General features: G+C 40.1%; 1 protein-coding gene across 2 annotated transcripts in view; it reads right to left on the bottom strand.

Annotated features, from left to right (window-relative positions):
• Positions 1–26272, bottom strand: part of BICC1 (BicC family RNA binding protein 1) — a 267585-nt gene that overhangs the window by 31381 nt on the left and 209932 nt on the right. For both annotated transcript variants that reach the window (XM_074232282.1, XM_074232284.1), the window contains exons 7-16: positions 25922–26116; positions 25303–25554; positions 16786–16917; positions 13861–14047; positions 10288–10449; positions 9084–9280; positions 8785–8917; positions 7700–7856; positions 6247–6412; positions 167–206 (exon numbers count right to left, since the gene is read on the bottom strand). In XM_074232282.1, coding sequence (XP_074088383.1) covers positions 167–206; positions 6247–6412; positions 7700–7856; positions 8785–8917; positions 9084–9280; positions 10288–10449; positions 13861–14047; positions 16786–16917; positions 25303–25554; positions 25922–26116 — 1621 coding nt within the window. The remainder of the gene's footprint in view (positions 1–166; positions 207–6246; positions 6413–7699; positions 7857–8784; positions 8918–9083; positions 9281–10287; positions 10450–13860; positions 14048–16785; positions 16918–25302; positions 25555–25921; positions 26117–26272) is intronic.

The raw sequence follows: 26272 nt of genomic DNA, 5'->3' as shown, positions 1-26272 counted from the left end.
ACAACTTGGGCTGATTTTTTGGTTTGTTTTTTTTTCCTTTTTCTTAAATACAGATAAACCTTTTTTAAACTTAAGGGCAAAGTGAGTCAGCACAGACAGTGGAAATTATGTGTATGGGTCTACTGAGAAAAAGAGGCATTTTGGAGGAGGCTAATGGATTACATACCTTTGGTTGCTAGCAGCTTCTTCTGTTCATAGTCAAATGCCTAAAAAAATCAAACAAACAAAAAATTCTTTACTTTTCCTTTTACCCTGGGTCACAGCAACACTCACATTCTTAAAACAAAGGTTTTATTGACAGCTCATGAATTCTCAAGGGAGAAATGTTTACTCTTAGTACCATAACATACATACTAGCAAATGGATGAAATTCAATGCATCTAACTGGTAAACCAATCAATTGGCTGCCTACTATGTGCTAATTCCTATATTAGAAATTAGAGAGAAAAAAACTCTCCCTTAAGAGTTCATATTCTATTGAATCATTCAAACTATCTCATTAGAACAATAAATAACTGATTTTCCAGAAACTGAGTCAACTTGTCCCTTTTAATTAAAAAGAAATCTGTTTCTTTAACACCCTAGGGAAAGCATACTCCAAAAACCAGTGACTCAAACTACTTGTACACAAACTCTGGTTCATGATACCACATTCCTGAAATACTAAGATTCTAGCCTAAATTCCTACACGCTTTCCCAGAAATCAATCATTCAAAAAGGACCTCTCATTTTTGATAAGCAAGACTTATCAGGCCTCTGAATTTAATGCCAAGGATTTGGGCAATCCTTTCCAAAAAAATAACTTGATGCCAAAATACCAATGAACTGTTTTTAAAAATAAATTTGATTTCTGTGAATTATATATCACTCCGTAGTCATACCTGAAAAATTCTCTTGTTCTCCTCTCCCCCATCATCTAAGTTGAACTCATTCTTGTAATAAAAAAAAACCCAGTGAAACAAAAAACATCCAATTACCCTGACCATGTCTGAAAAAGTAGGTAAGATTTTGTCCTCATAAGCCTTCTCCCATACCTACACCCTTTGTTGAGGGGAGATAGATTCGGTTCATTATCTGTTCTCTGGAACTATTATTGCCTTTCTTGATTGCTCCAAGTGAGATTATGAAATCAAATTGCAATTCTGCTTGACTTCAACTCGAAATGACATTATATGATATTAAACAATCAGAACTCCAGTTCTGTTTGCTGGTCAGCACTGACAGAATGCCTTCAAACCAGGTACTTGGTAAATATTGACTAAAGGAATGATTTGGTACAAACCAGCTCATCTCTCAAGTCACTGTCTCGGTCATATACCATAAGGAAAAGATGATCTGCAGCCTAGAGCAGCCACCGACAATTTGTGTCATTTTCCCTTGCTGAGCCTTGGTTCCTCATCCACGGAAAGAGGATGTTGGATTCAATACCTTGAATATTTATGCAGTCTCTATATTTATAATTCTAATCTCTATGAACTATTTTGAAACGCAAAATGTTAGAAATGAAAAGGACTCTAGAGAGACCAGCAGTGTCACAATGGATGAACTAGAGACGGCACTTTTAAAGTTAACTGAATGCTTCCTTTAAACATCCTCTCTGATCACCTTATCCCACTTCTTCACTTTAAGAAGGAAGAAACAAACACTCGTTGCTCATGATGGCTCTGGACACAAATGGGTCTGATAACCCACATTTGGAGGCTCTGTAGACCCAATAATTTCATCCAAAGATATTACTCAGTGGCTGTGCAGCATTCTCAATCCCAGGAGTTGGCTGTTCCTGGCACGTTAAGACAATCTAGCTGAACTACTGGTGAAGAGTGCTAGTTTACTGAACTAAAGATGTTGACTACAATGAAGTTTGAGGATCATAAATTCTCTCAGTAATAGATATTGGTGAGGAAAAGGGAACAAGAATGACATTTCAATGATGAGAAACAATATGGTGAATAAGACAGAGGACCAGACACTTTCACTGATTTTCACAAACTCTTAAAACTTAAAACTCAAAATACAATTTTTTTTTGCCAAAGGTAGATGTAGTTGTCTCCATGGGTCGTGTCACCAAGAAGTACAAATAGGTAAGAATCTGATGAAATAATAGCAGAGAGAGTTAGCTCCTAATCTCAAACATTTACACTCTGCACCTCCTTTCCTACTAGCCTCCACTCTCTGGTAGAATAGCACAAGGGACTCATAAAGCAATATTCTGATTGCTATCAGAGTCTCTGCCAGCATATTCTTTCCGACCTCACTCTACCTTTCTGTGATTCAACGCTACTCACATCTCTCCCCACTCATGCAGGGAAGGTGAAGTATAGGCAAGTGAACACATTTGACCTGAGATGGCAGTCCTCAACCAGAGAATTAAAGATCAGAGAGAATTGTGGAAATATACCAATATAAGACCTGAAGAAAAAGAGTCTGAAGTGCAATGCGGACCAGTTCTGATCCCTCAGAAGTCACTTGGGACAGGGACCAAGTCTAGTTAAAGTTAATTCCCTAGCAAAGGAGAAGGCTTAGATAACTTTTATGCCAAATACTGGGAAATCTGACATCAAAGAGGAAAGAGTTAGAAAATGAATAATAGGGGCAGCTAGGTGGCGCAGTGGATAAAGCACTGGCCCTGGAGTCAGGAGTACCTGGGTTCAAGTCCGGTCTCACACACTTAATCAATTACCTAGCTGTGTGGCCTTGCGCAAGCCACTTAACCCCATTTGCCTTACAAAAAAAAACCTAAAAAAGAAAAAAGAAAATGAATAATAAAGGAATATAAGGAAAAGAGGATATAAATCTCAAGAGGAAGAAAAATCAGTCAAAACAAGTCAAAGGCACAAAAATCAATAGGAAAGATATTAAAACAGAAGAAAAATGACCCCTGGGACACCTAAAAAAGTCCAAGCATTTCTGAATAAATATTACAAAGAGAAAAGAAACTGAATCAACTTGATGAGAAGAGGACCCTGTGAATTCCCAAGAGAACAATTTCCAATAGCTCAAGAGAGAAATAAAAATGGTGAAAATGAAACTGAGGACCTACACAGTAGAAATAATGGTTCGAATAGAAAAACTTGAATCCAAACTGATAAACCTTACAAAGAAACAAAAGAGGAAACAAATACAAATATAAAATGAAAAATAAGCTAGATGAAGAATAGCAAAAAAAAGCAATAACATTAAAAGAACTCATTATCTCTAAACAAGAAAAATACTATGCTCTTAAGAACAAGATACAGAGGAAACTTCAAGATCACAGGTCTCTCAGTCAAGTCAAAAAACCCTGGATACCATAATGCATGAAATAACAGAGTAAAGCTGCTCCAAATTTTAAAAAACATATAACGAAATGCTAATCAAAAGAATTAATGGATTACCTCAAAAAAAATCCTATGCTACAAATTCTAATAAGGATCAAATTTAATCATTTCTAATGCTACCAAAAAAGACTTAAAATATAAAGAAAAAGAAATATAACTCAAGACTACTCTGCATCCAGTATGAACTACAGAAGGGAATGAAGTGATGTGTTCTGAAAAACAAGATGCAACTCAAAATATGAGCCTAATCATCAATTTTCAAAAATAGACATTCAATTTAAAAAAAAGGAATCATTTAAACCACTTCTATGGAGTTGTGAGGACCAAATGAGAAAGAAATTGTGAAGTTCTTAGCAAATCTTAAAGCATTATACAAATGTCAGCAATGATAATGATGGTTAAAAAGAAGTTTATGAATAATGCCTAAATTTCATTTTAAAGCAACCTTCTATCTTTTTCTTATTTTGAAATCAAATTAGCAATAATGAGGAGCATCATTTCATATTGAGTAGAAATCTGGCCTCAAAACTCATGGTTCAGATACTAGCTGTGTGACCCTGAACAACTCTCACCTTCAGTGTCCCAGGTAACCTTCTGAGAGTATAAATTTCAAAGTCAGCCTTCCTTGGTGGAGGGAGTTTTTAATAAAAAAATTTCTTATACCAAGGAAATCATAAACCTAATCCAAATAGCATAAATTATAACCTGATATTTATACGATGCTTGAAGCGGACTGTTCAAACTACATTATTTCATTTGATACAGTGAATAGAGAGCATGTGCCTCTCAAAGTTGTTGTGAGAATCAACTGAATTATATATAAGGGACACAGTGGACACTATAGGAAGGCTAATTCGCTTTCCTTCTCCACCATTATGTGAGCCCCATGTCTACCATGTGAATGATGCAATAGGTATTAACATCTCTACTTTATTATATGCCATCTAACACAGCCCTATCATTTTATAAAGGAGGAAAGATTCAGAAACATAGTGACTTACACAATTTCACAGAGTCAGATATAGGAATGAAGCCCATGTATCTCCTGTCTCTACGTCCAGCCCTCTGGATATCATACCAATGTTCTACTTGGCATTCCTTCAAATGCCTCTTTCCCACCCCAGTCACCAACAAAGATGGTGCCTACCAAAGATGATGTAAGAAGTCTCGAGGGAACTAGATGTCCAAGACTAAATAATTAACTCTTATTTTTCCCCCAGACCTTTGACTTCAACCAGTAAGAAAACTATCTGACTGATACACATTGGCACCTTCTCTGCCACAAAAAGCGGTAGTAATTGAAAGGAAGTGACTTGGCAGATCACAGAGCCAGGATGTGAGTGAGGCAGCACTTGAACCTGCCTCTTCCTGATTCCCAGGCCAGCTCTCTCTGTGCCCTGCTACACTGTTGCTGCTCCCATCTCCCATGGATCTGACAACTGACTTTCTAGGAAGATGGCATCCATCGATCCTTATCATCCATTATCATTGATGATTGCAGAGAGCTTTCTTAGTGATGATAAGGAATGGAAATGGTTATTGAATTGATGACATAAAGGTACCTCTTACACCTGGAAATCCTTCATCAGGATATGGTCAGCTGGGTCAAAGGAAACATTTGAAAGCTTTATTGCTACACATCGCTGAGTTATCTCTTGTCAAAAAGAGAATCAAGAAGAGATAAAAGACATTGCAGATTCACCATAATTCAAGAAATAAAAAATCACAAATATGGTGAAGAGGTTGGTTTGGATCATAAGGTTGACACTGAAGTTTCAAAGGAATTATCTTCTATTAATTGCAGACAAATTCACACACACACACACACACACACACACACACATACATGCATACACAAAGAGTCAAGCTTCACCTTTTCTGACATTTACAAACTATAATTTGTCTTTTCCAAAAACCAAAAGCAAAGCATGAAACAGGAGTACTAATTTAACAATGGATAAACAAATATTAATGATGATCTTATGACTCCTAGTCAAAATGTCATTGTGAATATGCAAAGTGGAATTTAATACTAAAGGTGAATTTTACAGTCAAGTAAACAATATGAAAATTCAGTTCTTTGGATCAGATTTCTCCTCTATTGAGCTTTGAGATTTTATTTTTTATCAAGTTCTGATGGTAAAAATCTCTGCAGGCAGAGACTACCTGCATTCTTGTTTCTGTCTCTGAGAGTATCTTGGAGTATATATGAAGAGTTCAACAGAAACTTTTGTGGCCTACTGAATGTTGGAGTTAAACACCTCTATAAATCTGCATCATATAAATATAAATTTAACTCAAGGAGACTTAGCCACTTGGTGCCTCATTCCCTGAATATGTCTGAGTAGCTCTGCTTACTTTGAAGCCATTTAAATTAGTCTGGAAGGCAAAATCATATATAACAGATGAATTAAGGAATTATTAGCAGACACTTTCTGACTTTTTTCCCTGTCTACTTAACTCATAAAGAGGAGTCTTTTTGCTAGGCCACCAGACTGGAAATGGCAGGAAGACAAAAGACTTGCCCAGAAGTCATTCTTTGACTCATTGTTTCTAGTTGGTTCGAGTGAGATGTGCCGTGGTTCTCAGGGTGGGGAGAAATCTATTGTCCTCCCTCAACAGACCATCATGTCAGCTATGAACACAGGCTTCTGCTCTTTGCCACTAGGGGTCTGTTCTTTTCTACTCTTAAGAGGACAACCTTGTAAGCTTCCAAAGGTTGGAGAAGGATTCTGGATCTAGGATCCATGCCAATCAAACCAACCTTGGCACAACCCTTTGTTACCATTGGTGTTGTGCCTTTTATCAACATATCCATTTCTGTAGCACTGGATGGAAGTCAAAAAAGGCCATTATCGACAGACACTTTCTTGTGGCTAACTAGGCAGCCTTTCTTTGGATCAGTTCTAGCATATGCACCAGCACCTACCTGCATGTTGACATAGGACGATCGTGAAGTGAGGCGTGCTCTTTCGGAGTTCTGCTGGGCTGCTGCTGCCCTCTCAGCAGCTCTTTCACTCCCTGGAGCCTTTTTGTCAGCCAAAGGACTCTCTGAAGCACTCAGCTCTGAATCTGAGAGCAATCGTTCAGTGGTGCTGAGGAAGAAAGTTTGAAGGTTAGCTCTGGATCACAAACCAGAGGTATTCTTGTTTATGATACAAAGTGCTTTTATTTGGTCCTTCATTTTCGAAGGACAAAAAAAAAAGCACATGAATTGTATCATCAAGCACATGAATTGGCTTTGAGTGAGGGGGGTGGGGAGTTGTGCTAGTCACCAGTCTCACCTTCTCCTCCAGAGCTAATTTAGGTCCAGTGGCCAGATATGAATCAAGATGATTGGAAGTGTCCTTGGATGTGAGGTGATCAGAGTTAAGTGACTTGCCCTGGATTTGAACTCAGGTCCACCTCATGTCAGGACCAGTGCTCTACCTACTGTGCCATCTAGCTGTTCATGGTCCAAGTAAGTATGAAGGGTCCCATTTATCACCAGCCACACTGCTTTGGGACTTCTTTTTCCATGAAAGCCTTTCTTCTCCATTGGAAAATCTCACTATCCAGCAAGACTGAATCTGCTTCAGGACCCTCTGATTGAAGGACAGAGTTGTAGCCTTTAAAGAAAGACCTCAGCACAGTCTTCTTCCCATTTACCACCAGATATACTACTTTTGAACTTCTTTGGACTTTTTCATCATGTGCCCATTGCTCTATATCTTCTCTCCCATGCCTTCAACAAACCCTATCCCTGTTTTTCAGCTTTCTCCATTAGGTTGTAACCTTGAAGTCAGGGATATCTTTGTTTTTAATTGGTATTTGTATAGTGCCCAATATTTACTGACTGAGTGAACTAAACCTAGTTAACCTAAGAGGGAGGGAGGGGGAGGGGGGGTTCATAGATATATGTAAGATCCTAAAAAAAAAATCTAGAGAATTATATTAGCATATTGTATGAGGGAGGCTCACAACAGGATTCTGGAGCTGGGGTTGGAGTCAGGAGACTCTGAGTTCTAAATCCTGACCTTAAAAAGTCTTAAGTCTTAGAACTGGAAAAATCATAAATTTAAATCTGGAAGGGAAGTTAGAAGTCACTGAGATCAACTCCCTCATTTTATAAAAGAATATGAGATTTGCCAAAGGTCACACACACACAGAAATAGGTAAGAAATCCTTAGGTTCAATATTCTCAATTACAGAGGGGGAACCAAGGGGAACAGAGGAAGAAGTGACTGGTGTCACACAGGTGATATGGTATTTACCATCTAGGACTCAATTTCACCCATGAAAGATGTGGATGGTTTGTGTACTGTTTGGAGGAAAGTGCTTCCCAAACCTGAAGGAGCCATATAAAAGGAGATGATTAGAGCTGGTCAGAGGTCAATACCTACTGTAAATGAGAGTTCTTTGTTCCTTGAAGTAATTCTACTGTCTGCCTCTTGGAGCAGGACACCTTAGAGGAAGTCATCATCTGCTTGAGTTCAGTGGCACTGGCTGAATGGGAAGGACTTCGAGGCATGCCCACTTCCACAAAAGCATCATTGCAGCCTGTGGAGTAGGGGAAAGCCAAAAGAAAATCAAAACAGCTGCCATCTTGGTATGGTAACCATGCATAGCTAAGGCCTGAAACTAGTCAACACAAAATAGATCTAGCACTGTGGGGATATTATCAGTCAAAGGACTTGTAATAAAATTCTGTTTATAAGAGATTTCTTTGACCAACAGGCACTTTTAAAGTGCCCATATATACCAGTGACTTTACTTGGTACTGGAGATACAAAGACAAAATTGATTTAGCCCTCGATCTCCAGTTGTTTACAGTCTACCTGGGCAGAAAAAATCTACATACAGGTGTCTGCAGAACATAAACAAATGATTTGCAATGAAAGGTTACAGTTACCCAATTCAGATTCTGGAATTTTGAAGTTTCCACTTGGAGTAGGAAAGGTTATCATTTCTATTACAAGGATTCAGGTGTAAAACAAATCTTCAGTAAACATGTATGTAAATGATATGTGCACATACCTGCCCAGATATACATATGCTGGCACAGCCATACACACATCACAACAGAAGTTGGAGGATTTATATTTATCATATATTTTACAAGTTATCTGTGTTTAAATGTCATAGAGCATAACTTGAGAGTTAGGAGGGTCCTCAGAGATCTTAGTCCAGTTCTTTAGTTTGTTTTCAATATGGAAATTGAGACACAAAGAGGTCAGGTGATTTGCCCAGATAGTAAATGGCAAAGCAGTAATATGAATAGAGGTCCAATGGCTTATCCACCACACCATACTGCCATAAGTAATACCATAGCAATAATTTTCTTTAATTTAATTAATTGATTTAATTACTTCTTTCTTCATGGTATTTCCTTTCAACATACCAGAGGCAGGGCAAAGTTGCAACTGGTCACCCCAAGCTATCTGGAATGGCCCTCAGAGCAGAAACTACAGGAAAGGGGTGGCCCTACCTTCTGGGGCACCAGACTTGGATGACACCTGCTCAGAGGCACTCGTCTGGCGTGATGGGTCACTGTGGTTTCCAGTCAGCACTTTTTCTCCAAGGGATGAGGTCGATATTGCACCATATTTTATCTTTGAAGACTGAAGGAGTTATAGGAAATGGTCAGAGTTTTTGTTTCATCTAGATGCTCCCAAATTTTACATGAAAAAATTCTTTATCATTAATATTAAAAAAAGAATAGAGCCAGGGTTTTGACAGACACAAGTACCTGGTGGCCTAGAAAATGCTCCATTCAAGTGAGCTTACCTGTACATGTCCATTTAAAGCTGGAGAGCCTTGGGGACCTTCCGACTGCATGCCATTGACATGGACTTCTACAGGAGTCAATCCAGGAGGAGGAGATGGCGTTGTCTGGCTGTAGCTGGGCACTCCAGATAACAAGATACTGGTCAATGTGGCTTGAGCGGTGGAGGGAATCATGAGATGTGGGAGAGGTGGAAAACCTACATCAGGGAAAATCCAAGCAAAAGATAATGCATCATCACAAATTTCCTGCTGTTGTCAAGACCCAAAAGGTAGGAGAACTGCCTTCTCATCCCTTCACACTCAGAGGGGCAACTGCTTTACATTTATCCCCCAGAGTTTAGTAAGAAGTCCAAGAACAGTTTACAGATTCATAATAGTTAAAAGAGTTCAGAAGGAACTGTGGGGAAATCTGGTCCAAACTCATTTGAAAAACACATTCAGTTGAGGAATACAGATATTCCTCAGCCATGGTGCCTAATAAATGACTGTTCATTCATGTGGATCGATGGTAGCACAGGTGGGTTCTTGTATAACTTTCCACCACGTCAATCTTCCAGCCTCATGGCTAACATGGCAGAAATGCTCCTTAATCATTGATTTCTATTGGGGAAGACTGTCAAGCCTTCAGCTTGGCAGGAAAAGTGAATGGAATTTGAGGAAAGGTGTTAACACGAAATAGTGGGAAAGACACTGGTTCTAGGAGAGGCGGATCTGAACAGCAGCTCAGTTATTCAGCCTCTGGCTGACTTCCGTCAAGCAACTTCACTACTCTGGGTCCCAGATGGTTCATCTATTAATGTCTTTTGCCTCTTTGTATCCCCAATACTGAGTAAATTCTTGCTACTTAGTGAGAGTAGTTGTAATAATAAGAGCTTTACAATTGATAATACAGTAGGTGTTTAATAAATGCCTATTTCTTTAAGTAGACATTTACACACACACACACACACACACACACACACACACAAACACACAGGTATGTCCTTTGCCTGGCTACAAATTTTTTGTAATGACAGTATAAAGATTCTATTTTCATTACCATACCCAAATCAACTCTAAAACCATTTGTCTGTGGCTCACATGGTGTTAATTAATACAACAACCAAAAATAAAAAACAAAGCCTGCCCACAAGGAGCTTACAATCTACCTCCAACAACATCCTTGGGTTTCTGCTATCTTCTTTGACATTCACAGCCTACTGACCTGTAGTGCTTGAAGTGTTGGCAAGTGGGGGAGCCCAGAGTGTAGGGCTAGGAGTACCAGAACTTGGGCTCTGTAGAGGGCTGACAGAGCTGTTCAGAGCATTCAGAAGGGAGTTTGGAGTTGTCGAGGTGTTTACAGATAAGGCAGTCGGGCCAAGAAGACCTGTGAGGAACAAATGTGGAAAATCAGCCCATGTAATGGTTCCAGATTTTAGTATCAAAATGCCCCTAGAATCACTACTTGATATGGAAATTATAATGAGCCTTTCTCTAAAATATGGAAGGGATCCCCAAAGTCTAAACTCAACTCCAATTTACTGAAAGACAGCAACTAGATTTCTAAATTTACTTGGAAAAGTCTTCCAATGGAGTTCTGTCAATGTGTTGTTGAGTTGTATTGGTGACCTTGGGTCTTCAAGGTCTACGCTAACAAAATGGTCTGTGGACTGACCTAGCTATGAACAGAGAGGCTGATCATCAAGGAATGGAAGTGTAATAACTGTCACAAGAAGGCAGAGAAAGGATAAAGGCATGACAGACTCTGACTAGGGTGTAGTACGATACCTTGTATGAGGTAGGCTTGGCAGGAGTTTTTTCTCAACATCAAACTTCAATATGATTCTTTGCAATTTTTACCCCCCCCCATTATTGGTTACTTGATCTCCCTTCTCATAATAATGTTTGTACTTCACTTTTGAAGAAGACCATCACAGAGGTGATGCCATGACAAGCATGTGAATTGGATTTGAGTGAGGGGGGCTGGGCTAAGTTACCAGCCTCACTTACTCCTCCAGATTTGTCTGTGTCCAGTGACCAGAGATGGATCAGGACAAGTGGAGATGGACCTTGTCCATTGTGTGAGGCAATCAGGGTTAAGTGACTTGCTCAAGATCACACAGCTAGTTAAGAGTCAAGTGTCTGAGGCTGGATTAGAACTCCTATCCTCTTGACTCTAAGGCCAGGGCCTTGGTATTCACTGTACCACCTAACTGCTCTTAGGGAAAAGGGGTGAGGAGATTCTCATGTCTTTTCTTATGGAGTTTGTCCAAGACAAATTCCCAGTCTTTGTGGTGACAAATCCTCCTTTTTGTGTGATTGCATGGGTATAGAGGTTGTGATTATATTGGGTTCCAATGGCCTAGTACATGAATCCCTCATCAGGCTTCTTGTTTTGAGTTGACATTGTTGTTAAGTCCTTAATGTTTTGTTCCCCCAACCCTTAGCAGAGAAATGGGTCTTAATGGTCCATTTGCAGATAGGCTAGCCTGTTCCCAAAAAATTGTTTACAGTAAATGGGGCATAACCAGCAAACATATTGTTTTACTGATGTCCACCTCAGTGCATTTCCACCTCTCATCCTTCAAAAAACAAAAGGCCAAAGAGCTTTTTAGTTTTGGTCATATCTACTTTAGTTTTTGAAAGGGCAAAAAGATTTGCTCCTAACCTTAAATTCAGCTAAAGTGATTCAGTTTGTTTTTGAGCCTGATGGGGACCAGTAGGTATTATCTGTCTATCAAATGTCATCCACAAGGTAACAGATATTGTCTGAAAAGCCCAGAATCACTCCACCTTCTACTCTAAGCTTCATAAGCTGTAGGTCTCAGGATGAACCCCGCCCCCCTGCTCCCCTCTCCAAGCCTATGCTGAGGGGGTGACTGGTGTGGATTGCTCTCTCCCAATTTTCCAGATTCCCTCAATGACTGCACAATGAGTAATACAGTGCAAACTTCTCTCAGCCAACCCACTCACCTTATATTACTGTACAGTAATAAGTGTTGGGTTGGGGGAAACAGGAGTCAAAGGAGTTGAGTTCAAATTTTGCATGAGCCTGGGCAAACCTCTGTTTTTATTTCTGCAAAATGAGGAGACTGAAGTAGATGTGAACTTTAAGTCCTAACTCCAGGAGCTAAGGTTTCCTCCTTCTATTCATTCTATCATGAGTCAAAAGGGACAAAGTCTCTGCCCTGTAAACACACCCCAGCTTTCCCAGATTGACTTTCTTTATTCCTGATGTAACAGGTTTTCTTCCATTGTCTCTACTTGGTGATAGCCCAATTGAAATGCCACCTCCTCTAAGATACATTCCTGATCTACCATCTTGGTCATGATCTTCCCCCTCTGACTTCTCAGAGCCCTTTGGTTTGTAACTCTGGTACAATGAAAGAAAATGTTCTGTAGGACAGTTATCCTGGTCTCATCTCTTCCAACTAGCCTGTATACTACCTGAGGGAAGACTCTAGGCTTCATATCTACCTCTCAGTGCCCATTGGACTCTACCCTAAAGAGGGGTTTTGTTGTTATTGATTTGATACAACAGACTTTGATTAAATTAAATGTACATGTATCAGACAGTGCAAATACAAAGATTGAACTGAAATTGCTCCTGTCTTCAAGAAGCATCTATTTTAATGGGAAGAGGGAGACAATACACAATTTGCACACAGATAAGCAAACAAAAAGCATATTTGAAAGAATTTCCAGAGGAGAAAGAACTAAAAAGTAGAGAAATCAGTCAAGACCCTGGAGAAGGAGGCCTCTGAGGGTACTCAGAGAGAGAAAGACAGACAGAGAAGCAGAGAGAAGGGAGAGAAAAGAAGAGACAGGGACAGAAAGAAAGGGGGGAAGAGAAATAGGAGGTGAGAAAGGGAGTAGCAGGGACAGAGAGAAATAGAGAGAAAAAGAGAGAGAGATGGCTAGAGACAGAGAGAAAGGAAGCAAGAGAAGGACAGAGAAAGGGGAAAAGAAAGGCAGAGAGAGAGAGAGAATGAGGATAGAGACAGGAATAGAAAAAGAGAGATAAAGACAGGAAGAAAGAGAGAAAGGGAGAGAGAAAAACCAGAGAAAGAAAGGGACAGAGAAAAGTGAGAGAGAGAGAGAGAAGAGGGAATACATTCAAGTCACAGAAGAACCTATACAAAGGCATGGCAGTACAAAGGAATGTTGCATATGGAAATGAATTGGCTCGTTTAATGAAAATGGCCAGTTCATGAAGGGAAAGAATCTGAAAGAAACCTGAAGAAACATGTGGGAATCATCGCAGTCAGAGGATGCTGAATTTTCTCCTTAAAACCAGGAGCTATGGAGAATTTTTGAGGAGAGAAATGATATCAGATTTGTTTCACAAATATCGACTTGGCGTGGAAGGTTGGTTAAGGATTAGGCAAAATGGAAAAGAAAAAAAGACAATCTTGCTCCACAGTTAAGAAAATCTGGGCATGACTCTGCCTGATGTTAGTATGCACTAGCAATTGATTTTCAAATACACCTTATATATCCCAATCTCTAGAGTGATAAAAATCTTGCAAAATCCAAAAGAAAACACATACATTAGAATCGACTGTTAGTCTCACTCCCTTATTATTCCTGGTTTACAAGGACAAACAGGAATAGTCCCCGAAAACAAAGTCATCAGCTGTGGATTACTGAGACCAATCCCCCGTGACTAGAGGCGACAGAAACACAGGCATAGATGTTAATAAGAAGCAAAAGCCGAGGGGTCACGTTGGCCTTGGAAGGAGGGCTGGAGAGCGGCCCAGAGGTCACCGACAGACAGCTGGAATAATGAGGTGAATACCTAGTCCAGTGAGTCCCAGGCCTGTAGAAGCTAAGATATCCAAGCCCGGACATGACAGGCCGGCGGGGCACGAGACTGGAGACGGGCTGGTTGTTATGGTAACGCCACTACTTTCAAGTCCGAGGAGACATTTCCTGGCTTCATACATATTTAAGGCATTTCGCTCAACGCTTTTCACAATCACAGACTATGAAAACACATAATGGGGGAAAAAATGTGAGATGCAGGTAGAATGTAAGGGTTTTGGGGTGGGGGCAATGATGAATATGTTAATTCTGAAGTCCACCCAGGGAAACATAAGCATTACCTGGAACATCAGCTTATATACCAACAAAAGATAGAGAACTTGGACACAAAGCTTCCCCTTCTTCATTTTTCATAACACAAAGCAAACTGGGGAATGAGCACATCTAAGAGGGAGGCTTGGAACAGTGGAGAGAGAAGATTCTGTTGAGCCAAAGGAACCCCAAAATGAGAACCCCAGCTTTCCCCCTTATGACCAAGGTGACCCTAAGCAGAGTATTTCAGTTTTCTGGGCCTGGTCTCGTTTTCTGTAAAATGAACTAAATCTAAATGAGCTAAATCTAAATCTAGAGCTAAGCCTCTAAATCTATGATCAGATGAATTCCCTAGATTCTAGTTTCCAGAATAGTGCAGGGAAATAGCAATGGCCTTCCCAAAGAAGTTCAGAGGATCTGAGTTCAAATACCCTCTCCATTACTTTCTACCCATGTGACCTTGGGCAAATAAATCACTTCTCTCTAACATAAAGGAGTTGGAATAGAAGGCCAGTAAGGGCCCTTTCATGCCTGAAAGTCTGAATCTATTGGCCACCTCTGACTGGGCATAGGGGATCCATGAGGTCCCCTTGGATCAGAGCAGGTAGAGGTAGAAAGAGTCTCCAAGGGTATCCAGGTCACTACCTCAGTTTACAGAGGAGAAAACTGAGGCCTAGGCAGGTGAAGTCTCTCCCATTAGATTGTAAGCTCCTTGAAGGCAGGGATTGACTCTTTTTGTAACCTGAGCACTTAGTACTTAGTGCTAGTGACATAGTAGGTGCTTTATAAGTGTTTACTGAATCAAAGTGAAGTGACTCACCCAGAATCACAGAAATAGAAAAGAACAGAGCTTAAGATTCAGACTTGGGCTTTCTGACTCCTATTTCCTTCCCCTCTTCATTGGACTACCACTACTTCTCAGGAACTCCAAGTAGAATTATCTTTCACTTTATAGAAGAGCTGTATACCAGCTAAGTTGCCTACAAAGCAATTTTCTATACAAGGAATCCTATTTTCCTATTGATTTTCTTTCTTAAAAATGGAAACATATTCATTCTTATGGTATAAAACATCTAGCAATTTTGGAAAACTTGAGGTGGTTAAGGGGATAAGATGGTAGCCTGAATCATTCCATGACTCAACAACACACAGTTAAATAAGAGGAACAGTAGTCTGTTCTGGAAGGTCAGAACTCTTTCCTGATTTGTGCTCACTTCTCCACTCAAAACACCCAATCATTCAGCAGCTCTTCATTCAAATATTGTGGTATTTGTTGGAAATGTGGGAGGTTAAAAAAGGCTTGAGTCATTACCCCAGGATTTGAACTACCCCCTGGGCTTTAACTACCTCAATCTAGTTGAACTTCAGTTTCCTCATGTGGGAAATGGAAATAAGGATCATGGAATTCCCATCTCCCAGGATGGTGATGGAAGGAGTTCTCTATAAATTGCAAAGAGCTTAAAATTTTGAAGTGTTATCATAAACCTTTTGGCTGGGCAGTTCAGTGAAGTGCCTTATCTGATCTAGCAGTCTTATAGGGGATCTTTCAAATCTGACCTGTGTGTGACACTCATCTTTCTTAAAAATGCTTTATGGATTGAAAAGGACTACTTCCAAATGACTTTGGGGTATAATTCCTGCAGATGTAACGTGAAACAGTGGAAAGGGGGTTCGAGGTTCACCTCAGAGGCTCACTACCAATGTGAATTTGGATAAGGTCACTTAATGAGGGGGTTGGACAAGAGGACTGTCTACCTCTGGGACTATGATCTCAATACATTTTTACACTACAAAGAATCAGTAGAGTAGAATTCCTTGGCCTCTTGGAGCCAGGCCGTTTTAATAATTAAGACCTGGTTGAATCTCAGATATTTTGATTTACCTCAACAAAGATTCCCTACTTGATAAGTAGATATTTAGCCTTTTCAGGAAGACATCCAGTGAGGGGGAACCTACTACCAGTGCAGGTACAAGTACATTCTGTTTCTGATTATCTCTGATGGTTTTTTTCACCCTCTCTTTTCAGATGTCACTCTCTCTATGGTTTCTACCAATTGCTCCCAACTCTACCCTTTGGGGACAAAACAGAAAATATCTAATTCCTTTTCCATGTGAAATAGCTTAAAATATTTAAACATAAATCTCATGCCCTGACCCTCCCCCCAATTCTGTCTCACATTTCTAGTTGCTTCAACTGATTCTAAAATTTTATTATTCTGGTCACCTCTAAAATAGGGTCACCAGAACCAAACACAATAAACTGTTGAGTTAATAGAGAGTTCAGAGAATTAAAATTAACACCAGGAGATTTCTACTCTCCTTTCTTTTTGCCCACCAAGAATACATCAAATGCATTTAACACAGAGGATTGAATATAATATGTTTCATTCTAAAATGAGCTGTTTGCTTATGATTCATGTTTTAAATGGAAAAAGTACAATTGAGACGAGTGGAAAGAATTAAGGGAATTCAAGAAATGACTTGAAAAACAAAACCATTTCTGTGAGCAATGGATGGACATTCAAGGACAATGAGGAGCTCTTGCATGATTCCATGCCAAGTGAAATATACATATAAACAAGACAGTTTTAACAGGTGAGTCTGGGCAATGGGATCTGGGTTCTCAGTGTGTGGATCCAGAACCCACCTTACTCGGCTGTTTTGGCTTGGGCTTGATGCTGATGAAGACGTCTAGCTGTTCCATCAACTGAGCAATGAACTGAGGTTCCACATCAATCTCTTCCTTCATATCAAACATCAACACAAGAGGAAGACAGCCCTGGAGGATGTGACCAAAATGATAGGTAAGAAGAATGATGGAGCGAGCCTTCTTCAAAACCCAAGCTGCCCCATGACCACATAAAGTCCAACATATGACAAATTCAGAAAATGTAAGTGAATGAAGTCTTGCCATTACATTGAGTAGTTTATTTTGCTAGAGAAAAAGCTATTTTATGAATGTGAAACTAAGACTCTTAAAAGTTTCAAACTCTGGCCCTCCACTTTATCTTCCTCTATGATATAGAGCTGGAAAGAGACTTAGATGAATGAATGAATGAATGAATGAATGTAAAAATGAATTAATGAATGGGAAAGCATTAAGAAGGCAATGCAATGTGCCAAACACTTACTCCCCCTTCATTTTACAAATTCAAAACTGAGGTTCAAAAGGTGAAATGTTTTTTTCCCAATGACACAGCAGAGATGAGACATGAATCCAGGTCCCAACTCCAAATCCAGTGCACCACATTGGCTTAAACTTTTTCATTTCCAGAGTTTCAGCTGAGTCTTTTCAATGCTGATATGAACCCCAACCTATACCTTCTATGCCTCCTAAAACAGGACTTTTACTGTGTTGTCACTTTCTTAATCAAGACCCAACAAAATGACTTCAATTAAGTCCAGACACCACATTCTAGCATTCAAGGGTCTCCACAATCTCAGAGACACAATTAGGAAAGAACATTACATTTGGAATCCAAAGACCAGGGCTCAAAGGGCAGCTCTGCTCATTGGACAAATCAATTACTTCATTTGTAAAATATAAAGAATAATTGATATCTGTGCCAATGGTGTGCAGAGAGGCAACACAGCATAATCTCTTACATCCTGGCTATGTGACCCTTGGGAAGTCACAGAGCCTTTCAGTCAGTCAGTACTGGCTGACATCAGCAAAGGAAGGTCTTCATCAAACTTCCCTAGAAAGATGAAATAGAAAGTCCAGGCCTTGTCCTTCACCAACATGGTGCATCTCTTCTACCTCTCCAATCTTCATAATGTTTGCAAATTATTTTTTCTAGACTCAGGCACATCAGGGCCTCTCAAACCCTTGGTTCTAACCAAACTAGCCTATTATTCCCTCAATTTTACATTATTTTCCAGCCTAGAAAGCTTTGCTGTACTCTACAGTACTTCTTTCCTGCCCAACCCCACCCCACTCAGGAAGCTGTTGATGCCTTCTCACTTTCCCTATCTGGGTACCCTTGTATCTCCCCATTAGAAGTTCCCAAATTAAAGGCAGGGAGTTTTCATTTTTATCTTTGTATTCTCAGAGCCTATCACAGCACCAGTTACACAATAGTTAGATAATAGATGCTTGTAATAGAGGCATTTTGGTGTAAGGAAAAGATAACTATTGTAAAGTGAAGAAGATTTGGTTTGAAGGCTGCCTCCCAAGACAAGTCACTGAACTTGCTAGTATCCTCAGGGTACTTTCTAAGGTGCAGCATAGGCACAGACCCCGATTGGAATGCAGCCAGTCATCATTAGAGCTATGAAAAACATATAACTCTAATCAAAGAAAGAGGGAAAGGACACATATTAACAAAAAATATTTAGAGCAGGAGCAGCTAGGTGGTGCAGTGGGTAGAGCACTGGCCCTGAAGTCAGGAATACCTGAGTTCAAATCCAGCCTTAATAATTACCTAGCTGTATAGTCTTGGGCAAGCCACTTAACCCCATTGCCTTGTAAAAACCTGAAAAAAATCTAGAGCATTTCTATGGAGGAAAAGAATTGGAAATTGAAAGCATTGTCCATTAGTTGGGAAATGAATGGTTGAACCAGTTATGGATATGAATGTGATAGAACACCAATGTTCTGTAAGAATCAGGAGAGGGAGTTTCAGGGAAACCTAAGAACATTTATATGAACTGATACATGGTGAAGTAAGCAGAGTCAGAAAAATTTATACAATACTCAACAACTTCGAAAGATGAAGGAACTCTGATCGATATGATGACCAACCACAATTCCAGAGGATTCATGATGAATTGTACTCCCCACCTCCAGATAAGGTAACTGACTCAAGGTACAGACTGAGACAGACTTTGAAGGGACAATGATCAGTGCAGAAATTCATTTTTTGCTTTTAAGAGGTTTTGCTTTTCTTATTTTCTCCAGGGGTAAGGGGAGGGGAGAGAGGGAGATGGGAGGAGAAAATGCAGACATGAAAATAGTGTGAAGAATAATTAATTCTACTGAGGGATATTTGGTGGGAATTCTATTTTATTGTGCATTGAATTCTGACTCTGAGAATTGGTGCTTCAAATATCCCTCAATGAGAAAGACATTTGGGGCCTGGAATGTATACCAGAAGAACCCAGGTCATCCCAAACAGAAAAATGTTACTGAATCACAGGCTCTCATGGGTGGTATTTTTTTTTTCAGAAAAGATCAACTGTATCACCTTTTATTATTTAGGTTCTCTTCATTCCTACATTGTTATCAAGGGGCTAGGTAGGCAAAGATTCTACAGAGCATTTCCCTACTATCCCCCAGCTTGATTACTCAAGTCAGCACTAAAAACCTGAGCCTGAACCTGAGCTACCTGGTTATTAGTACCTTGGACAGCACTCTGCTTATCACTTTTGTAAAGGAGGGGTTAGTTGGAAGGTGGAGACAGGAGAATGAGGGGACTTAATTGGGAGACTTCTACAACAGTTCAGCTGAGGGATGTTGAGGATCTGATTAAGAGAAGATAGAATTCACAAGATTCATTAACTGATGCAACATGAAAGTTGAAAGAAATGAAAGAGTCAAGGATGAATCCAGATTTAAAAGCCTCAGGCAGCAAGGGTTAACAATAATGGTGAAAAGATGGCAGAGTGAGGACCAGATTTCTCTGAAGCTCTCTACCAAAATATTCCAAAAACCTTAAAATTATGATTTTAACTAAATTTTTGAGATACAGAACCCATAGAAAGAACCAGTGAGGCAATTCTCCAGACCAAGGTAACCTAGAAGATTCATGGGAAGGCTCTGTTCCATGGGGTTGGAGGGGGTGGCAGTGCAGCTAAAATCACCTAGCAGGAGCAAAGGAGTTCCAACCTTCCAAGAACAGTCCACAGGGTGCTTGAGTCCCTGGGGGCACCTGGGTCCCAGGGAGCACTGACTTCTGGCAGCAGAAGCAGTTTCCAGACCTGTCAACCCAGGGAATATCAATCACAACTTGGAAGATCAATGGGGAAACCTCTGCCAGAATGAGCACAGAGCCTAGGCCAACATGGCCCTTAGTGCAGCCATGGCCCTTGGCAGAGCCTGGGTCCCAGGAAATAGAAGCAGGCCCATGGAGCCACCCATCAGGGAGCTGTCCTACAACTGCTCCCAGAGTACTCAACCATGGAAGGTAAGGGGGTGGGGGGAGACTGTTGAGATCTCTCTTTGGTCCCTGGGACAGGACTCTGGTGCTATGTCCATATTCAGATCCAGGTCGCAGCTGGGCCCCCATACTACCAGAGAGGAGCAGGAAGCCTCCTCACAGCTCCAGGGCAAGGGGGAGAGCCTGTGGTCATCCACAGTCCAAAACACAGGCCAGGAGAGCAGTCAGAGTCACTCATAAGACTTTGAAGGAAATGAGGTCCTTGTGAGGGTATCTCAATAACTCAAAAGTTTGAGAAGCACCCAAAACCAGGGCACAGGCTGGGGAAATGAGTAAACAGAAAAAAGAAACTCTCCTTAGACAATTACTTTGGCCCCATGGAGGATCAAAAACACACAGTCATCAGATGACAAAGTCCAAGCTTCTGTATCCAAAGCCTCCAAGAAAAATAGGAGTTGGGCTCAGTCTATAGTAGAGCTCAATAAAGATTTTGAAAATCAAGTAAGGGAAGTAGAGGAAAAATTGGAAAAGAGAAATAAGAGCAATGCAAGAAAAACATGAAAACCAATTCAGCAGCTTGGTGAAGGAGATTTTAAAAAATGGTGAAGAAAATAACATGTTAAAAACCAGTTTACATAAAATGGGAAAAAAACAGTGCAAAAAGTTAATGTGGAGAAGAATACCTTAAAAAGCAAAATTGCTCAGATGGAAAAGGAGATAAGAAAAAGTTCTCTGAAGAAAACAAATCCTTCAAATGTAGAATGGAGCTAAAGGAAGTTGATGACTTTGCAAGAACTCAAGGAATAATAAAACAATATCAAAATAATGAAAAACGGGAAGAAAATGTGAAATATCTCATTGGAAAAACAACTGACCTGGAAAACAGATGCAGAAGGGACAATTTAAAAATTATTGGACTACCTGAAAGCCAGGGTCAGGAAAAGAGCCTTGATTTCATTTTTAAAGAACTTCTACAGGAAAATTGTCCTGATATCTTAGAAGCAGAGGGGAAAAATAGAAATTGAGAGAATACGCCGATCTCCTGAAAGAGCTCCCCCCAAAAAACAAACCCCCAGGAATATTATAGCCAAGTTCCAGAGCTCCAAAGTCAAAGAGAAAATATTACAAGCAGCCAGAAGAACACAATTCAAATATCATGGAGCTGCAGTCAGGATCACACAGGACTTAGAAGCAACTACATTAAGGGCTCATAGGGCTTGAAACATAATATTCTGGAAGGCAAAAGAGTTTGGAATGCAACTAAGAATCAACTCCCCAGCAAAACTGAACATCCTCCTCCAGGGGAAAAGATGGGCTTCCAATGAGATGGGGGAATTTCAAATATTCCTATTGAAATGACCAGAGCTGAACAGAACGTTTGATCTTCAAATACAGGACTCAGGTGAAGCATAGAGCATGAATGAGAAGAGTAAATTATGAGGAATTTAATGATCATGAATTGCGTGTATTCCTGCATGGGAAAATGATACTGACGATACTCATATGAACCTTTTCATTTATTAGAGTAGGTAGAAGGAGCATATATAGACAACGCACAGGAGGGAATGGAATTTGAAGGTATAATATATTGTAAAGATGGAGTCAATGGGTGAAAAGGGAATGTACTGGGAGGAAAGGAGAGGTAGAATGGGTTAAGATAGTTCATGTAAAAGAGTCAAGAAATAGCTTTTGCAATGAAATGGAAGTGGGAAAAGTGAGGGGGAGTGAGGAAACCTTCATTCTCATCAGAAATGACTCAGAGAGGAAATAACATACATACTGAATAGGGTATAGAAATCTAGAGGAAAAATGAGAGAAAGGGGATGGGGGAGGGGAGGGGGGATGTAGGTGATAGAGGAGAAGGTAGATCATGGGAGAGGGTAGTCAGATACAACAACTTTTTTGTTGTTTTTTGCGAGGTAGTGGAGTTGGGTGGCCTACCCAGGACCACATAGCTGAGTGGTTGCTGGGTGTCTGGAGTGGCATGTAGGCTAGGGCCTCCTGGTTCCAGGGCCACTGTGACACTCGGCTGCCCCATAGGATACTTTTGAAGAGGGACAGAGTAAAGGAGAGAGAAAATAGAATAAATGGGAGTGAGGAGGAATGGAAGGAGGGAATTACAATCAGCAACAGCAACTGTGGGAAAAAATATGGAAGTAATTTCTCTGATGGAATTATGATAAAGGATGTGATCCACCCCAGAGACAATGCTGATGGTATCAGAACACAGACTGAAGCACATTTTTTCTCTTTCACTTTATTTCTTGTGAGTTTTTTTTATTTTGGGTGGGAGGGGGATTATGTTTACTTTTACAACAGGACTATTTTAATAATGAGTAAACAAATAAAAATGTAAATGAAAAAAACAATAACAGTGAAGGTGTGAAGGGAGGTGGGCTTATGACAGGAAATAAAGAATTCTGGTTTGAACAGGTTGAGGTGGAAATGTCTTTTAGGACATAGAATTTAAAATGTCTAACATCTAAAAGGCAGTTAGTGATGCTATATGGGAGCTTAGGGAAGAAATAAAGGATGGAATTATCAATTTGGGAATCATATGCATAGAGATGATCACCAAACCCATTAAGGTGAAATGAAGGGAGATGCTGCAGAGAAAGAATAGACATAGTAAAATGTAACATTATAAAATGCCGATGGGCGGGGTGAGGACATCATCTAGAAAAATAAGAAACAGTCTGTTAGGCAGGAGAGGAAACAGAGGAAAACACGGAGAGTTATCCAAATTCGTGGATTCAGGAGTACAGGGGAGAAGTGGGTGGTCAACAGGAACACGAGTTTCAGAGGGGTCAGTAAGGATGAGGTTAGTTTATAGGAAAATGTTACCCCAAAATGAGATTTAAAAGAGTTAATTAGTCGCTTGGGATGATGACATTTCTTTTACAAATGAGAAAACTTTGTGGAAACCAGTCCTAGTTTTTCCTCAATGATGCTGGTTTAAATGGTAGATGACGATGGTGAAATAGTGAAGCCTGAAGGCTTTCAGTCAGCTAGTCAGTCATAAATTCAATCCTATCTGCATTTATTAAACACCTCTTGTAACTCAACATCTGTTAAGCTTAGATCCTCCAAGGCAATGGTGCCCTTGATTTGCATTTCTATCAGGTAGAATCAATGCATTTATAATTGCTCAGAATAACATTTTCAAAAGTTTAATGAATTCAAAAGTAACTAGTAGAGAAGTCAAAAGGAGAGGAAAGAATATGTGAATAATAATCATGGTAATCCATGGGTATTAGGAGGCCAGTCACACTGCTGCTCCCTTACAAAGGTGAACATAGAAAAACTCTTAGCTCAGGAAATTAAACCCAGGAGATACAGGAAAGCAGTCTTTACTCCAAGAAGGTAAAGTTGGTCAAAAGAAGTCATTCATGACTAATCAAATCCCACCCACCTCTTCCATGATGACAATCCTTAATGCTTAGAAAACTAGCAGCCAGCTACATGGGGATATGAGCCAACGCAGCCAAGGCCCCTTGTCTCAAAGCTTTGAAAAACTGGGCTCAGGAAGGCAATAACGCAAAGGTCACATCTCAAGCTTATTGAATCAAATATCACTAAAGGGCAGGCCAAGATGAGGACTTGGAATGGAAAGGGGGATGATAGAGAAGGATGCTCTTCATCAGAGCCTGGATGGACCTGGGAGCTGGGCTTTCAATTCAGGGATTAGATCTGTGTCTAAACCAAAATGTTTTAAAGTCAACAGAGGAAATGTGTATTGAAAGCATGATAGATTGGGAGCAGGTTTGCTGAATTCTAATGCAACCAATAGACTTTTCTTTTTTTATCACTGACACCCAAATATTCTTTTTTCTGAAAAATTCTTTTTCAGAAAAGATTTATAAAATTTTCTATCTACCAAATCTCCCAAGTGGAAATAAAACTTTACCCAATACTTGTTTGGAAGCTTAATACTTTCCTTTTTGGTCTTGATCTACAATTTCATCAGAATGGGGAGCTCTGTTGAAGGGAGAAAACTCCTTTCACCAAAATGCCCTCTCTTATTTAAATTCTGAGTCCAAGAGGACCCAGTGACTTTCCCTGAGTCTCATAACCAGGATCTTCTTGATGTGTTCAGGTCACTCCTACTTCCAGGGAGGCTCACCAGTGGGTTTGTAATATATGCTATCTATCAAATATCTAATCATCTAATAATACATATTATCTATCAATATATGTATTCCTTTATATCTGGAAAAATCAGAACTGAATTCAAGAACAAATAAATTATTTTTTTCAAATTGATGCTGACTTTCACATATACACACAAATATACATAAATATACTTGTGAACATATATTTATACATATATACATATATATTTCAAAGAATTTTGAAGCTGAAAGTCTACTGATAAACATATTAACTAGAAAGCAAAAAGTCCAACCTTTTCAAGTCTTGAGTTCCAAACTCTATCCCTATCTCCTTCCATTCCCTCTTCCCTCCCTGAGATGGTAAACAATCAGATACAAGTTAAACATGTGCAATTGTGGAAAACAATTCCATATCAGTCAGTTCAGCTGACTCTTTTTTTTTATTTATTTAAGGTAATGGGGCTAAGTGATTTGCCTGAGGTCACACAGCTAGGTCATTATTAAGTGTCTGAGGTCAGATGTAAACTCAGGTCCTCCTAATTCCAGGGCCAATGCTCTATCCACTGGGCCACCTAACTGCACCCAGTTGACTTTTAAAAGTAATCTTCCCTTACCAAGATTAACCAACCAAAAGGACATAGGTAACAGCTTTAGAAAGAGAAGGTTCCTTGTTAGTCATCTTTTCAATTCATCTATCAATAGGCACTCAATGAATATCTGTGAACTAGGTACTAGGGAAGGGAGTTATGATACCCCAATGTCATTCAGGTAAGTAGTAGCAAGGTTTGCAACCAAGCCCTCTGGCTCAAAATCCCACATCCTTTCTCCTGCACCATCATATTGGCTTAAAAATATTCTGTCAATACAGGTGACAACAGGTGCCAATACTGGCTTATACACACAAGCCCAGCCCCCAACAAACTTTAAGGATTCCTGTCACCCATGTAGACATACCATGAGATATTGTCTTGCAAGGCAGACCGACTCAATGGTGCCCTGGAGGTAGACAGTGGATTTCTTCTGTGGGTTATTGGGGTCAGGAAAGTGGATTTGAGCACCAGTTCTCTGCATGATCTGTTTGACGTGGCTTCCGTTTCGTCCCATCATAAAGAGATGGTGCTGAGTAGCGATGTCGAGCTGGGTACTCACAGGGATGGCCGATGCCAGGCTCCCTGCAAGATGGTCCAACAGCATGGCAGTTCCTTCCTAAGAGGAAACACAGGTGGGAAAATAGTTTTGCAACCAATTCAATTCCCTGACCAAAGGGCCAGGGTAAGAGCCTAGAGTGAGAAGCTCTGAAAATGGAATCTCTTCCAACGTTGAACAAAACCCTGTTTATTAAGAAGTCTATGAATGCTGGCATTCTTATGACCTAAAGCATCCCCTTCCCTTTTTTGTGTTAGGGGACCCCTTGGAAAGGAAAATTCTCAGAATTGTGTTTTTAAGTATCTGGAGAAAATGGTGAATTTCAGTTAGAAGATAGTAAAAATAAGTATGTCTTTTTCTTTATCCCTCAGGTCCACTGGCCCCCAGGGCAGGGTTAAGAACTCTTCCCCTCCACCCTGTGGATTACCTTCACTGCACTAGAGTTGTTTTGGGACCCACGAACAATGACGGTAGCACCATACATGCGGGAACGTTGCTTAAATGATACTGAAATGTTGTACGTTTGTGATATGTGCTGAAGAGTGGGCGAATTGGGATCTGGAATGGGCTGAAGAATGCCAGCGATGGGCAGCTCAAACATCAGGACCAAGGGAAGCAGCTCCTGGAAAGAGATTGTGAAAAGGCCAAGAAAAAGATCAAGATACAGCTGATGAGTGCTTTCCTAAAGGAGAGATTCTTCAAATATCTCTTATTTCTGTGGAAGATCATGTAGCAGCATCTCAAGGTAATAAAAGAACCTCAAGATCCTCAGCACCAT

The sequence above is a fragment of the Macrotis lagotis genome, chromosome 4 (genome assembly GCF_037893015.1).
Source record: "Macrotis lagotis isolate mMagLag1 chromosome 4, bilby.v1.9.chrom.fasta, whole genome shotgun sequence".
Taxonomy (NCBI): domain Eukaryota; kingdom Metazoa; phylum Chordata; class Mammalia; order Peramelemorphia; family Peramelidae; genus Macrotis; species Macrotis lagotis.
Note: the sequence above shows the minus strand (reverse complement) of the source record. Positions and strands in the feature narration are given on the sequence as shown.